At 46.5% G+C, this 15,886-nt stretch overlaps 1 protein-coding gene across 3 annotated transcripts in view; it reads right to left on the bottom strand.

Annotated features, from left to right (window-relative positions):
* The window catches only part of MPRIP (myosin phosphatase Rho interacting protein), a 142,795-nt gene that overhangs the window by 12,612 nt on the left and 114,297 nt on the right, over nucleotides 1–15,886 (bottom strand). For 2 of the 3 annotated variants that reach the window (XM_054995563.1, XM_054995561.1), the window contains exons 14-15: nucleotides 9,034–9,625; nucleotides 8,768–8,884 (exon numbers count right to left, since the gene is read on the bottom strand). In XM_054995563.1, the coding sequence (XP_054851538.1) occupies nucleotides 8,768–8,884; nucleotides 9,034–9,625 (709 nt within the window). Of the gene's footprint in view, nucleotides 1–2,182; nucleotides 6,017–8,767; nucleotides 8,885–9,033; nucleotides 9,626–15,886 lie in introns of all 3 variants that reach the window. The other variant, XM_054995564.1, reaches the window with a different exon arrangement.

Raw genomic sequence — 15,886 nt, 5'->3', positions numbered from 1 at the left:
AAGGTTGTTGTGAAGATAAAATGGAGAACAGAATGGTTTGTAAGCCTTTTTGGGTTCCCATGGAAGAGAAAAGCCAAGTATAAGTATCTAAATAAAACTGCTAAGCCAGGAGAACAGGGAGTTGATGGCGTCCCCATTTTTACAACTTTTCCAAAAAACCACAAACCCTACACATTATAAGCACAGATAGGAGCAACCAAGCAAAGCCAGTTAGCCAGCCTATGGCTGAGCTGCCTTCCTTACCCTGCAGCTAGCACTTCCCTTTCCCCCTATCACTGGGGAGAGCATTGCTCAATTCACTGACTGCTATTTTTTATAGCACTCAGGGATCATCTCCATTCTACCCTGAAAATTTGGCTTTTCTTAGATCTAAAATTTGCAATTTTTTAAAAAAAGTCAGTGCTTGTTGAAACAACCAAGATCTTAAAATTAAAAAGCACTGTTTGCTCTAATTTGTGCTAAATGCCTCTTTTCCTCTCAGCTATTCTGCACAAAGTCAGAAATCCATGTTTGTTTGTTTTAAAAGCAGAGTTTCTCAGCCTGAATCAAGGGCTTTATCCACCAAATACACAGTAGAAAAGAGCAAGAATCCGGTAGCACCTGTAAGACTAACAAAATTTGTGGCAGAGTATGAGCTTTTGTGAGTCACAGTTGAGAGGACTCAGAACAGAAGTGAGCTGTTAGTTGCTACTGGACTCTTGCTCTTTTCTACTGCTACAGACAGACTTACACAGCTACCCATCTTGATCTATCACCAAATACACAGGTGTAACTTTCAGGTCCAATAGCACCTTAAAGACCAATTAGATTTCCAAGGTATGAGCTTTTGACCTAGTTGGGTCTTGAAGATGCTACTGGACCTGGATCTTGCCCTTCGACTACAGACCAACACAGCTACCCACCTGAAACAGTGACTTTATTTACCCACACCTGACTGCATAATGTATATGAATTAAAAACCCTCTGTTGCTAAGGTGGTCTGCAATGCCCTTGATAAATTTGATATGCATCATCCATTTGCCTCTCAGAATTTATCTACGATTGAATCTTGCTTTGTTTCAACTGTGTACTTGCTTCTAGTAACTCCTAACTTATAAATGAGACTGTGTGCTGTAGCAGTTGCAATGTCAAACAAGGATCTGAGAGACTCGGGTTCAAATCCCCACTATGCCATGGAAGCTCACTTGGTCATCTTGGGCCAGCCACTCTTTCTCGGCCTAACTTACAGGGTGGCTCTTGTGAGGATAAAATGGAGGACAGGAGAGTCATGTACAACACCTCTCATCAAAGGAAGGGCAGGATAAAAATGTAACAAATAGATACTAAATTGGTTAATACAATAAACATCAGGTTTTAGATTCCACTACCGACTAATCCTGAGAACCACGTTTTATACGGATGTTAAAGATATCAAAACAGAACATGTTGAATGGCATTGAACTAGAATTTGAGAATTTGTTTTTAAAAAGATGAAGGACTCTGATGGGGAGGTGGGGGATGCTAGAATGGAAGTTTGTCCAGCCAGAAAAAGATGGAGTGAAGTGGTGTTTGAGGCAGAATTGCAGAAAAACCTCCCAAAGCCTGCCTGAGGAGGTTGTGTTTGTTCAGGCTGGTAAAGCACCACTACAGTTTATCTTCACCATCTTGTTACAGGAAAGTCCCATGAGGCCTGAAAAGCACGGGCCATTTATCATTACAGTTCACTGAAAAAGATCCCTGCTTAATTTTGAGAGGCCAGATCCTTAAGGGAGGGGTCATGGCTCAGTGGCAAGTCCCAGGTTCAATCCTAGGCACCTCCTAGCAGGTTTTTTTGGTAGCCAAAGAGGATTCTGGGAGAAATGAGAGGGGCTATTGCACAATGAATGATTTAAATTGGGGTAGGGTCACGGCTCATTGCTTGAGCATCTGAATGCAGAAGGTCTCATTCAATCCCCAGCTTTGTTGTTTAAAAAATGATTAGAGAACAGATGATATGGCATGACCTAAATCAGAGAGCCATTGCCAGTCAGAGTACGCAGAACTGACTTTACTTGACTCAACATGAGACAACTGCATGTGTTCAAGGTCTGTCATCTAGTCCTACTAGCCTTCTCTTTCCCCAACTAGAAGTTCATAGTGCTCTATGAAGAATGGGATTTACACACACACACACGACTGGTGGGGGGAAAATTGCATTCGAGACCTTAAGATTCTCAAAGTCCTTCTGGTATTTCTCTCGCAGGGTTGACGCGCTCCCTTCCAGGTGCTTGTGTTCCAGCTCATCTCTCATGACATCCATTTGGGCTTCCAACTCTTGTATGCGCTCTCGCAACCCATGCATGGAGCTCAGCTCGCCCTCTGAGCCCTGTGGCCCACCTTCCTGCTGAGCCTCAGCACATGCTTCATGCAGGCTGGCTTCAGGTGCGTCTGTGGGCAACATCTCTGGGTGCTGATTCCGGTACTCCTCCAGAGATTCCTGCAAGCCCTGCAGATTCTGGTTGTAGTGATCTCGCAATGTTTGTAGCTCCTCGTTGTGAATGACTTGCAACTCTTTCATCTTGACCTGGAACTTGTCCTCCAAAGTCTGGATCTGCTCCAAGTGGTACTTCTCCAAGTTCTGCTTGTCTCGTACAATAGCATCCAGTTGGTGGATCCCTTTGGTTCTCTCAGCCTTCAGGGTGTCCTCTGTTCTGTTCAGCTGCTCAACCACATTTTGGATCTCCTCCTCATACTTGCCCTGCAGCTCCGACATCTTCCTGCTCTGCTGGCGTTCTTCCTCTTCCAGGAGCTTCCGCTGATTCTCCAGCTGGGCTACTTTGGCTTTCAGGTCCACATTTTCCGTTTCGAGCACAGCGATCATCTCAGAGTATTCGTTTTGTTGCTTACGGAGCAAATCTTCATACTCCTCTCTCAGGACGGCCACAGCCCTGATCCGCTCCTGGCACAGAGCATCCATGTTCTGCAGTGACTGTTTGTACAGCGTTGCCTCCTTTTCATACTCCAGCCTAGCTCTGTAGGCCCCATAACAAACCTGGGCCTGGATAATTGCGTCCTGTACTAGCAGGGAAGAGTAACGTTCAAGATCCCCCATACAAGACAGATATGGAGGGCTGGAAGTCACTTTTAGGAGCTTCTGGCAATCTTTCAGGGCCTCCTCAGGGGACAGAGATAACAAAGCAGCCGCTATTTCTTCCAAGACACTCGCTCTATCTTTTAGCTGCTCAGAAAGCTCTCCTTGAGCAGCTGCCAAAGCTTGGCCGCTAAAACCTTGTAAGCTGTGTTCTTTTGTCTTGTGCTCCTGAATGCTCAAATCCCAAGGCGCTTGTCTACTTTCCGAAGCACCCTCTTGGATTTCGAGGGCTTTGGAAATCTGGTGCATAACCCCTTCAAACTGAGGTGTCTGATAGGCTTTAATGATTTCCTCCAACATGCACTTGTGTTGCTGAAGGGCTGTTTTGGTGTTGTGGAGATCCTCTTCAATGGCCTTCAGCCTCTGATGGAAGGAGTCCCGCATTTTCTGGGCAACGAAACCAAGCTCGGCTTTAATGAGCATGCTGCCCGCAATGGAGCAAACCAGGCCTTGGGGGGAGTCTGAGCTTTCTGCTTCCATCTTTTCTTCTTCTTCCTTGTCATTCAGGTGCTTTCTTAACTCTTCCACCTGGCTCCAAAATTCATCCTCCAATACTAATTTTTTGGATAGGATATTGGCCAAAGCGACTGCTGTATGCGAAACATTGGAAGGCTCTAACAGGACGGCATCCACCGTTCCACAGATCTCTCTAAGGGCCAGGGAAATCTCAGAAGTGGAGTTTCTCAGAGACTCTGCTATCTGGTTTATCAGGCAAGCTTCAAATGCCACCCTCTTGGAAAGCAACCTTAGTTGGTCTTGTTCAGAAAACTCCACTTGCTGTTGCCAGGGGGAAGGTTTATCTTTGTCTGGTGAATTGTCTTCTCTATGTAAAGTTTGAGGTGGAGGACTTCCTCTTTGCTGGAGATCAGGTAAAGACAGCGTCCCCTGTAAGGCCTGGATTGCATTAGATAATGTCACCTCCATACTGGATAGACCATCTAAAAACATCTCTCCCCCTCTTTCCTGGTCAGACCTGGGCAGAGTTCTTAGCTGTTCTCCGCACTGTTTTAAGCACATTAAGGCTTGGTTGTTTCTCCCCTGGAATCCTCCGAGCTCTCTGACATGATCTGCTATTAGCTTGAGTTTTCCTTGCTTCTCATTTTCCAGCTGCGAGACCAACAGGCTGACTTGAGTCAAACTGCTCTGAAGCTGTTCCTTAAGTTGGGCTTCTGTGCTGGCCCACTGGTGATGAAGTGCTATGAGGGTGTCTTGATTGTGACCTTGCTGGCTTTCAAGTTTCATCGTCACATCTTTGAGCTTTTCCTCTGTGATGTAAAGCTTGGTTTCCAGGGAATGGATGATAGACAGGTAAGTCTCCGAATCGCCTGAGACTGGGTAACAGGGAGCCGGTTCTGACGATATACTATCTTCAGAAAGCGAGCGGTCCTGGCTGGTGTCCGAGGAAGTACTGCTGGCCCATGTTCTTTCTGAGCCATCTGAGTGGACATATTTTTGGCACTGGATGCTGGAGAAACGTATTCTTTGCCGTTTAGCTCCTGGAATTTCAGTGTCTAGTTTTGTCATATCCTTCTGACATGTCTCTCTCTCTTGAAGGTATGCAGGCTTTGAGGGAGACCTGTATTCTTCTGCTGCTGCCTGTTCACGTATCTGTCTCTGAGTGGTGCTGGGGCCTTCCTCATCTACAGGCATGCATTCTAAAATGGGCATTCCTTCTGGAACCTGTGGGTGTTGTGCTACTTGACTAACATCAACCTGCGGCACGGTGCAAGCATCGACTGCTTCTTGAATAGCATGGGTCACCATGCATTTGTCGGCCACCATTTTCAATGCATCTTCTTTGGCCTGTCCATTTCCTTCCATTCCCTTGGGGCTGCCGGCAGTTGTTTTCAGCAAAGATTCACCTACGTCTTGATCCTTTTCAACGATTTTGAGGTGAATCTCCCTTACAGCTTTCAACTCTTCCTCCTTCTCCTTCAGGACCTTCTGCAAGTTCTCAAAGTGGTCCGACACCTCCTCATAAGAACGCTCCAAAGTATGGTAATTGCTCTCCTCCATGCGCAGTTTGGCTTGCAGCCTGGCAACCTCATTATCCGACTTGGCAACCTGGTCCATTAGTTCCTGGAACCTGCACTTAATCTGATCCCTTTCCTCTTCTAGGCTCTTGATGTGCTCAGCAAGCTTTTGGATGCTGTCTTCCTTCATCTCCAGCTGTTCCTCCAGCTGGTGGACGATCTCGCTGCCTTCAAATTTGGCCGTCAGCTTCTCTTTCTGCAGGATCTCCATCTGCTGCTCAGTATTCTGAAGCTGGTTCTCGTATTCACTGGCTCTGTCCTCTGCTTCCTTCAGGCTCTGGATCAACACCTGCTTTTCCCTTTCACAACTTTCCAGCAAAGCCTCATAGTTCCTCTGCAGCTTCTCTTCCATGAGCATCCGGGACTGCTCACTGGCGCTGAGCTGCCGGCTCACGTCAGCAATCCTATCCTGGAGCCGCTGGACTTCTTTCTGGTAGTCCCTTTGCAGGGCCTGCTGCGTCTCCAGATCCCTCAGCTCCTGGGTCTTCTCTAGGAGCAGCGCTTCTACCTTCTTTAGCTTCTGTTCGCTGGCCTTCAGCTGCGAGCTCAGTGCCATCTCGCTGTGCAGCCATTCCTCCATCTGCTCCTGTGCTTTCTCCTTCTCAGCCTTCAGGTCGTTCTTCAGTTTGGCCAGTGTTTGCTCTTTGATGGAGAGCTCTGCGGCAGCATTGCCAAGCCTAGCTTGCAGGCTCTGGATTTCTGCTTCATGGTGCCGGATCACATCTTTTGCTTCCCCGTAGCTACGCTTCAGGGACTGGATCTGCTGATTGATCAGTTCCTGGCGCTGACACTGGGCTTCCAGCTCGCTTTGGAGGTCTTGATTGACTTTGTGGAGCCTCTGCCAGGCCCCCGATGGGGCTGTGGCCACCTCAGTCTTAAAAAAATTGATTAAAGAGGAGATTAGTAGCACTCTTGGTTCCCAGGTCTGAGTGTCACACCTCTGGTCATGTTTTGACACAGGATAACTCTCCTCCGATTAGTCTGACCAGTACCCATCAGCTCCAAATTTGAGTGGCGGCAGGGTTTTTGTTTTGTCTAATAAAAACTATTTACAGAGAATAAGGAAAACTCCTTTCAGTTTAAACAGATAACATGAATGATAAACACCAAAACAGTTTTAACGCAAAAGGTCTTAAGAGAAATGAGCTGGGGAAAAAACAACCAAACACATGATGGAAAAGAAAATGAGAATAAATAAAAAGGACAAGTAGAAGAAGATTGGAAAAGAGGTGAAAATTATGTGGGAAGAGGATGTTTCAGGAATGTGTTTAAAAATAAACTCTTTCTGGAACTGCTGGAAGGCCTTACCTGTTTGGTTTGGCTTGCGGGGCTCAAAGCTAAATTAGGAAAGGGTAGAGGGAAGTCAGTGAGTTCACTCAAGCTGAATTCTGTTCTGCTGGGATTGTGTTTTTGCTTTCATGACCTACTTCCTGCTTTCAAGATAGGGTGGGCTGCAAAGTCTAAGTTAAGTAACACAGCTGCTGGATTGTGTGTGCATGCACAACACACATGTATGTGTGCACGCACAGCTTCAAATAAAAGACCAAGACACAGAAGCAACACTGTTACTACCTTGCCCTAGTTGCTGCCACTGTTTTGAACCAAACTTTATAACTCCCTTGCTCATATTTTCAAAAACTGCAGGTGAAGTTTACAATTTGAGGAGGATCTAGATCTGTCTGCTATCTGCGCTGTGTTTTAAATAAAGGTAAAAGGAGAGGAGAAAGGGGGGTATGATGAGAACATAAGAATCAGAACAAGAAATTCCTCGAGTGAAAAACTCAAAACCAAAGCCATGTTTGCATGCACAGAGAAAACAAAACTCACAGAGAATCATGCAAGAGATGAGCAGAAATCGTGTGTCTTGGAGAGTACACAAACAGAAAGCAAAAGGAGCATAGCATTAAGCTGAATAATTTGGTCTGCCTTGCTACGCTGCGTTTTCAGGCAGGGACAGTCCAAAGATGTGACACTCAGTTAATGTTAAGTCAGATTACATGCTTCCACACGAAAAAAAAAAAACCCATGCAAAAATTATCCACACCCAAAGAGTGATTAGTATGATTCCCACCCCCCCCTCCCGCTTGCATATACACAGAAAACTGTGGCCTCCTGCCCCAAAGAATTACAAGACGACTGGTGTCTTTGGGGGGAAAAGGAGTAAAGAAGGAAATTCTCATGCTCAACTTCAGTTAGTGGCCAATGGGCTGGAGAAGCTCCACTTGAAACCAAGCCTCAACTCAGGAGCAGCACAGGAAAGGTGACATCACAGGAAACAAAGGGGGCTCTGGTTCAATGGATATATGATGCAGCCCAGTCTGGAAATGTACAGAACTTTAGATTGTTGAAGTCTGGTAACATTAGCACTGTGGATTGACGAGGTGGGTGGAAGGGAAGCAATTAAGAGCTCACCCAAACCCCACTGTTTTGTAGAGGTCTGACAAAATGTTCGTAAGCAGCAGAAAGGGCTTGCTTCCCATGAGAGATTTGGCAGTAACAAAGTGGCTTTAAAAAACAAGAGAGACCACCGACATTTCCAGTTTTCACACTCTAGTGGCTGTGTTTTTCTGTGTGTGTGTTGGCATATCTGTAAGGTGTTCTGTTTCCCCAGTCAAAATAGCTCTGGCAAACATACACATTCCAATTTAAGCCAGGCTAAAATGCTGGAAAACATTTTGCCATCATGTCCAGGGTGGTGAGATTCATTCCTTGATTCTGAGCTGTGGAATCTGCACAGCGGTTGATATCAATGACTGACTGTCAGGGTGAGAGGAGTTGCATATGAATCTGTAAATGACATATGTCGTAACACCTCCCCTTCAGTTTTGAGGCACAAAGACCCTGGCAACACACCCTTCTGCTTCCTGCCCCATCAGAAGGTAGAGAACAAGAAACCAGGGGTAGTTTGTCAGACAGAGCAATCCTGGGATTTACAAGTGGGCAGGCTTCTATCTGCTGGCAGAAAGAATCCATCCCAGCCCTTTTCATCAAAGACTCTTATTCTGAGATCTCCAGAATGCTGGAAACAAAGGAAGACAGAAGAAGGCCTCTGAAGCATTGCCAGCGCTTGCAGAATCATAAACCTAATTAGTTAAAAAATAGCCAGAAGAACCCTTCTTTTCTAGAAGCTCGGGAGAAATTCTCCAGGAGGAGCTAGAATGCCATCCGCTTTCCTCCTGGGAGGCAGAAGTCACAAGCAAGTACCAGTATGCACCATGAGGCATTTCTCACCACTGAGTTGGAGAGACCAAAGAGTCAGATAGATGAATGCTGTTCTCAAACAGTAGATCTCCACCACCACTCAGGGATCTGCAGCATACCAAAAGCACAGAACAAGGGGCCCTACAGAATAAGCAGCGTCAGGTGATTCCCCTTGTTGCCTGGCTCACCAATCCAAGGCAAGGGGGCTCGGAGGAAGCATGATACAAGGACCTCCATATTCACACTGGGAAGGGAGTGTGTTCCACGGCCAGTTTGCCAAGATAACATCAAAAGCTGCCCTTATCTGCCACCCCGCTTCCAACTTGCTGCCCTCAGTTTGCACATTCCATCTCCAACTTGGGCACCTTCTCAAGCATCTTGGATTGAAGCTGTCTGAGAAGTGGCTTGGTTTTCGCTCTCCTACCTGCAAGACGTAGCCTTCCCTGGCACTCTGCTCACGGCCCAATGCCACTTTCAGCTGGTCTTGCAGGATCCGGTTCTGTTCCAGCAGCTCAGAGGCAGCCTTTTGGCTCTGCTCCAGCTGTAAGCAACACAAAGGTGATGTCAGAAGAGAGGAGAAAACGGGTTTGTAAAAATGTATAAATATAAAAAGATAACCACATAAGAACGAAAATCATTCCAATGAGCTGCCAGCAGCCCAAGTTCCATCTGCTCCCTTCTCCACCTTACCTCCTTCTCCAGAAGCGTGGTGAAATGCTGTTTCTGAAGCATCTCACTGTCATCCTCGGAATGCGCAAGTTGTAAAGGGGCGATGGGAACTTGCTTCTCTTCACGCAAAGGGGTTGTCTCCACCTGGTGCCACCGCTGCTCGATCTCCACATGGACATTCTGCGGCTTGATTTCCGATGTGATGGGCAAGCCCGGGACTCTGTCTACCTCCATTCTGGAGAAGTCCTCCGGGCCTCCCCCATCAGCCACATCCAGGCTCTCAAAGCGCTTGCGGCGCTCCTCTCTCCGCCGAGCCCGTTCTCTTTCAAGCTCCCCAGGGTCCGTGTCGGAGGGACTGGGCTCCATAGGGAAAGGAGGAGCCCCGCCTTTGGACATCTCTGCTGCGCTTCCCCGCTCTTGTGCCAGGGCCTGCTGGATGGGACGGAATTCAGCCCAGTCAAAGGTCTTGGAGCGGCCCTCTCGCCTGCGCTCCCGGGCACGGCTGCGCTTGTGCTCAGGATCTATTTCAGACTGCTCAGAGTCCTGCTTCTCGCTCGGCTTGGGACAGGCATCAAAAGATGAGCTTGTCTTGCTTTTCTCCTCTGGCAAGGAGCTAGAAACATGGAAGTGAAGAGGACAGGAAAGCAGAAGAACATCAGTCACGCACCTGACTTGCTGTCTACCAATTCTCACTCAACTGTGCCCTGTGAAAGCATCTCATCGGCCAGAAGAACTACTGTAGGGTCAGAACTGATGAAACGACAAACGTGTGTTGCTACTGCATCTGATTCTGCAGTCGACAAGTGTTAGTATTTGATGCAACTGGGACTGCCTTCTCTCACACTGTACTGCCCACCAAGCAGGACCCTTGTCACCTGTTTTACAACCGGTGCCCCTTGCTTGTATGAATTAGGTGAGTGCTAACTAGGACCAGAGCTTTCTCAGTGGTGGTTCTCCAGTTGTGGACTGACCTCTGCTTTGAAACTTAAGAGCATATTGGCTTTTAAGTGCTAAGTGAAAATATTTGTCCAAACTTTTTGAGAAATGTTTTACCCTTCCCCCCTCCCCCACACCTTTTTAGGGCATTTAAATTACTCTTTACATCCAGCCTGCATACATGTCATACACATGATCTTACTGACTGTTTTATTGCTGGGATCCTTTTCAAAGTGATTATATTATTTTACTGCTAGCTACCTTGGCAATATTTCTTGGAGAGGCAGGACAGAAACATTCCCAATTTTTTTAAAAAAACTAATACTACTCAGAAGACTTCAAATTCATCTTGCTGAACATTTTTCAAAAACTGACCTCTTGTCAGGAAGTTGGAGGCTACCCTCTGGCATTTGCCCCACCTATCCATTAAAGGGTATCAGCTTTTCTGTGGGTAAAAATGGCCTAGACAAAGGCTGCTTTCACACACACTGGATAATGCACGTTTAGCAATTGTTTGCAACTCTCCTCTCCCCCTATGCTCTGCCATAGGCAGCTTCGCTCATCTGAACAGAACTTTTTGCAGGTGCCACCCTACAGTCTGGAAAAATCAACAGCTGCCTATACACATGCATTCTCTGTAGATTTACACAATCTGTGTAAAACCAAATTATTCAGGCGGGCCTTCAGACACAGATAATAGGGTTGTGCTCTGAGTAAATGGTTCAGAAAGATGTAACATTGTGTACTGCCTGTTGCTGAAAGTATGCTCCTACTGGATAGTTTCCATGCTGTTAATATGTCATATCAATCTATGGTGTATCAATCTGTCTCACCATTTACGAGCTCTGCGTCATATTTCTGCTGGTTTCCAAATTTCTATTACCCTATTGTATTGTTTATTGAATGTCCCAAGATTGTTTTGACCTATATTGAATAATATGCCTCGAGTCTCAGTGAGAAAGGCAGACTATAAATAACAAATAAATACACACGTACATAAATTAAAGTGTATTAAAAGTGCATTATCCAATGTGTATGAAAGCAATCAAAGTCTCTCCAAAGCCATGCGGGTTTGGGGCTGACCCCAACATAGCACTTTTCCTTCCATAAAAGATCTGCTCCCCAACAATATTTATTTTAGTATGTATTAACCCCATTACAGCAGGTTATCTTCCATGCAGAAAAATCCTTTATGCCAGATTCAAGCCCCCAAATAAACCATTCTTCTTTCTCCTTTTCACTTGCCCTGCGCCTTTCCCTTCTTGACATTTCTAGTTTCTTCCCCAAGCTGAATTATGCTCCTTTTGCATAATTCAGTCTGCAAGTGTTCAGCTGGGTATAGATTGGCTGTTGAGAATTGAAAGCAAAGGAATGGGGGAAAGAAAAGAGGACTACGTGATGACTGGCTGATACACGTAAAAGGTTTCCTTTTAAGAGAGTCTCCATGAACAACTGCACGCTAGTCCCTGTACTGGAAATGCAGGCCCTGCCCCGCAAGGGGCTGCACTGTCTAGGATCCCACACAGCCACTGAAGTTCCACAACGTGAGCCATCAGCTGTGATAATTAAGTGGCTGAAAACTACTGCATTGCACGAGTATGTTCTGTCCACAGCCACTCAGAACCTATTGCATTGTGTGGGAATGTTCTGTCCGTAGCCATTCTGAATTTTCTCTGCATAAAAGTGAAAGGTGGGTTTCTATGCACACACACACCCTGAAATCACACAAGGGTCTACTCTGCCACTGAGGTATGTACCTGGAAGCTCTACTGCACACAGCACCTTCAGAACATATGCAAGTAGAGGAAAACATCCAGTTGTGCATCTTCTGATGGTGCACGCAGTTCCTACATGCACATGTAAGAAGACTGTTCTGTATTAAGAGCCCTGTCCCCAGCTTGCAATTGATCGACATGGCAGCCCTGCACTGAGAGACAGCACGCTTGGATGCTACTTCTACAAGACAGGCATCAGCACAAGGTCCAACACAAGCCACCGCTGACCCCAAGGAAGCTTGCAGCACTCCAAAGGGCCGAGGCTGACAGAGGAACGGCAAGCGAGCAGTACACAGAGGCAGCAGACAGGCAAGGGGGAAGGAAAAGAGTTTCAGACATCTGAGGGAGAGCCTCAAAGGGATCGTCAGACAAGGCTCTCAAACAAAACTGAACACATGCCAGCTTTTAGCATGCAAGTTTGCAGACTGGATTGAAAAAAAAAAAGAGTGTGAGAGAGTGTGTGCAATAACCCAATTCTGTAGTTTACACAGGGAATGGGAGGAATCTAGTCTGAAGTCAGGGAACAGAAATGCGTATTTCATTACCACCTTAGAGAAGCGAGATGATCTGCTGCAAACAAGTACTTCTGAAAGGCAGTCAAATGCTCTGCCTTAAAGACCCTAATAGGGGGAGAGCAGAGACCCATTTGTTTCCCCTGCCCTCTGTTCCAAGAGAAATAGAGGACTTTTCCTGGAATCTACAGAAGACATTTAGATGATGAAGTTATAAAGAAGATTGAAGTGAGGCGCAAAATGCTCTTCCCTCCACTGACAGCGGGTGAGGTGGCATCACAGATTTAGACCCAAAGCCCAATGTGCTGTTGATTACGGCGCCTTCTGCTGGAGAGAGTGAAAGCCATTTCATTTTTTGAGAATCCAGTAAATATCACGACACAGAACCAACCACCCAGGTAAATGTTTCCTATTGGGTGCCCTCTGCCCCTGGGCCTGCCAGATCTCACCGATGATGACCTGAGACTGCCCTTTCAAGTTTCCTGTCACCTACTATGAGGCATCTGGTAAACTGGCCATTAAGAAACAGGATGCTGAACTAGGCATTTATTCCAGTCTAGCAACCCTGGGAGGGAACCCTGAACACATTAGACTTCTTGACACACCGCAGAAATCCTTCTCCTGTTTCCAAGGGCACCCAGACCTAACAATCACCCACTGGGACAGACCCTCCCCAGAAATAATCTGCTCTACGTGATACATTGCAAAACCCAGCCTAGAAAGTTACAGCCATGGGTGGGGGTGGGGATTCCACATCGCACCAAAGGGATCTTTTTGCTGGCCCAAACTCCCATCTAGGGTATCCCGGGACTAAGTACGGTCCCCGACCACATCCAAAATGGTAGCTCCTGAACACACACACACACACATGTGAACGCATGGACACACACACTGGCTTCTGGCTGAAGGCGAAACAACAAAATCTCCAGTAAACACTAGTGTCTCCAGAAACGCCAGCGCACAATGCAAAACTTTAGGCATTGCCACAGTAGGAGGGACTGGAGTGGGGTGGTGGAAGAGCCAAGCCAAAGTTCCTGCTGGCACTGCACTGCTGTTGGGTTCAGGGGAACGAACGTCCCCAATCATATGACAAAGGCAGCTACATATACACATGCTAAACATGTACAGGAGTTTCAGATGGGTACCGTGTTGGTCTGCAGTTGAATAGCAATATTTGAGTCCAGTGACACCTTAAAGACCAACAAGATTTTCAGGATATAAGCTTTCGAAAATTCAAAGCTCTATTCTTCAGATCCCAAAGCTCTCTTTTTCAGATACTGTATTCTCTACCGTTATCTCAAGAAGGAATACAGTATTCTCTTCCAACACCCCAAACAAGAACCAATCGTTTGTCCCACAGCAATTCTCACACACAGCTAAGAGTAGCCATCCTGTGGCAGCCCACATGGATCTGCAGAACAGGACATCTCCAAAATTACCGTATTCGAATGCCATGCAGAAAGGAGCTACCACTAAAAGCAAAGCAGCAGCTCTCTGCGACATTCTCCTCCCACAATCAGGTTTGGATGATGAGATCCACCAATCCAACAGAAGTCTCTGCTGGGAACCACTGAACCGAGGCTTGGCATGGGAAAGCTCCACCAACCTCAGAGTTCCTTTGCCTCCCTGGAACTATGGAAGACATCTACTTTCAGGTTCCTCTGGTCCCTAGAGCCCCCGCCTCCCCAGCTAATTCAGACTCTGCTTCCCAAGAGATGAACCACTGGTAATGTAGAGGGTTCAAACAGTCAGGAAAACCCACCCTGGGGTAAGACTGCTCATGTGAAGCTGTGCCCCAAGTCCGTTCCCCATATCCCACGTGCAAAAGGCATGCACTGTCTGTCTGCCTTGCCATTTTGAGTTCATCACAATTTGTTTTCAACTGTATACTTAGCTGTGTGAGACCTCTGGCACTGTAAGAAAAAAATCCTAACTGTTTCAAGATCTTGGAGGTTTTGGCACAGTGCACCTAACTGCAAGATGGTGCCCTCGAACAACCCGTACCATGTATTGTCAAAGGCTTTCACGGCCGGAGAACGATGGTTGTTGTGGGTTTTCCGGGCTGTATTTCCGGGCTGTATTACCACGGCTATACAGCCCGGAAAACCCACAACAACCAACCCCGTACCATGCTGCCTTGGAAGCTTAACGCTGGCTCCAAGCAGCATTTGCCTTAGTGATGCGTTGGACCAAACTCTTGACATTCGGGGTGGAAGAATCCGCTCCATACTGCCTTCAAACATCAGTAAAGCTCTATTAAAAGTATTTTAGAACATGCCTGCATTAAACAATGAGAACCAAGGAGTTGGAGAATGTAATGGGAAGATGAGCCACGGGTACCAGCTTGAAGTTGGGGGTGTTATCTCATTTTGGATTTTGCCAGCCTGTACCCCATGCCAGTGCTCAGCTGCTGGGGTGAGGTGACTGAGAAAGAGTAAACCCCTTGAGGGGGTTATGCTCCCCATGTCAGAGAGGCACAGCTTTCTATGACAGGCTCATCAAGAGCTCAGGAGTATGGCTAGATCTTGCTCTGATATTAGAAAGAAGGTAAATATGGTGACTAAAATTGTGTCCTTCCAACTATGTATAACCCCGAACCCTTTCCCCTGCTATCTGGCCCACACTGTAAGATTAAGGCTCAATGAGTGTAAGGGCTGTCCTTGAAGACTACTCAGAAGCTTCAGTCAGTACAAATGTGGCACCCTGCAGATCGCCTGGGTCCAGCTGCTGGAAGCAGAGCAGTCTCATTCTGTGATCCTTCCATCGCTTGCCAATTTGTTTGTGGGCTCAACTCAAGTGGCTGGTGTTTACCTGCATGGCCAGGGACCCATGTGCTCAAAGGACCATCTTTCCCAATATCAATCTGTGTGGCAGTGCTGCTCAGCACCATACCTTTTGTCTACTGCCCCACCCTACCCACTGCCCATTCAGGGGACTTTATAATTGCTGCCCCTGTCCTAAGGAATACCTTCCCAGAGCAGGTACAGAAGGCACTTGGTGGTGCTTTAGAGGGGATGAAAAACAGAGTTGTACAGGCAGGCACTGGAGGTCATTTACATTTGTTATTGGAATAGAGAGAATTCATGGGTTTAGATGCCAGTGGGCTAAATGTTGAGGAGGCTGGCGTCATTTGTCCTATTGAGTTTCATACTGCTGAAATGCTGATGTCTTTATTTTTTGATGTGGAGAGAATTTACTGTTACTCACATGGTGTCTCAGCTTTTGGGGAGAAAGAACAGTCTTCTAAATCTTATAACTAAGCAAACAAAATTGTTCCTTGGGCCAAAAGCTTCCTGATCCCCTCTGAGTGCATGCTCATCGCAATCCAGAGAGGCATGGCTCTACCTTTCTGTACTGTGTTTGCATTACATGCTGAAAGTCACTTAAATAATAAAAGGCAACCCGCGAGGGCAACTAAAGAAGAAGTAAAAAGCGCCATTTTGGAAGTCCGTCGGGCTACTTCAAAATATGCAATGAAGCGTCAGCTGCCTCGCGAGATCATCATTGATTTTTCATCTAAGAGGATCCGGGACACTATCCTATATAATTCATACAATGCAGATTTGGACTTTCTGGGTAATAAAGTTAAGATATTGAAAGACGTCCCATTTCTAGTTCGGAAAAGACGTTTTAAGTATAAAAAGTTCGCAG

Source organism: Eublepharis macularius, chromosome 12 (assembly GCF_028583425.1).
Source record: "Eublepharis macularius isolate TG4126 chromosome 12, MPM_Emac_v1.0, whole genome shotgun sequence".
In the NCBI taxonomy this organism is placed as follows: Eukaryota; Metazoa; Chordata; class Lepidosauria; order Squamata; family Eublepharidae; genus Eublepharis; species Eublepharis macularius.
Note: the sequence above shows the minus strand (reverse complement) of the source record. Positions and strands in the feature narration are given on the sequence as shown.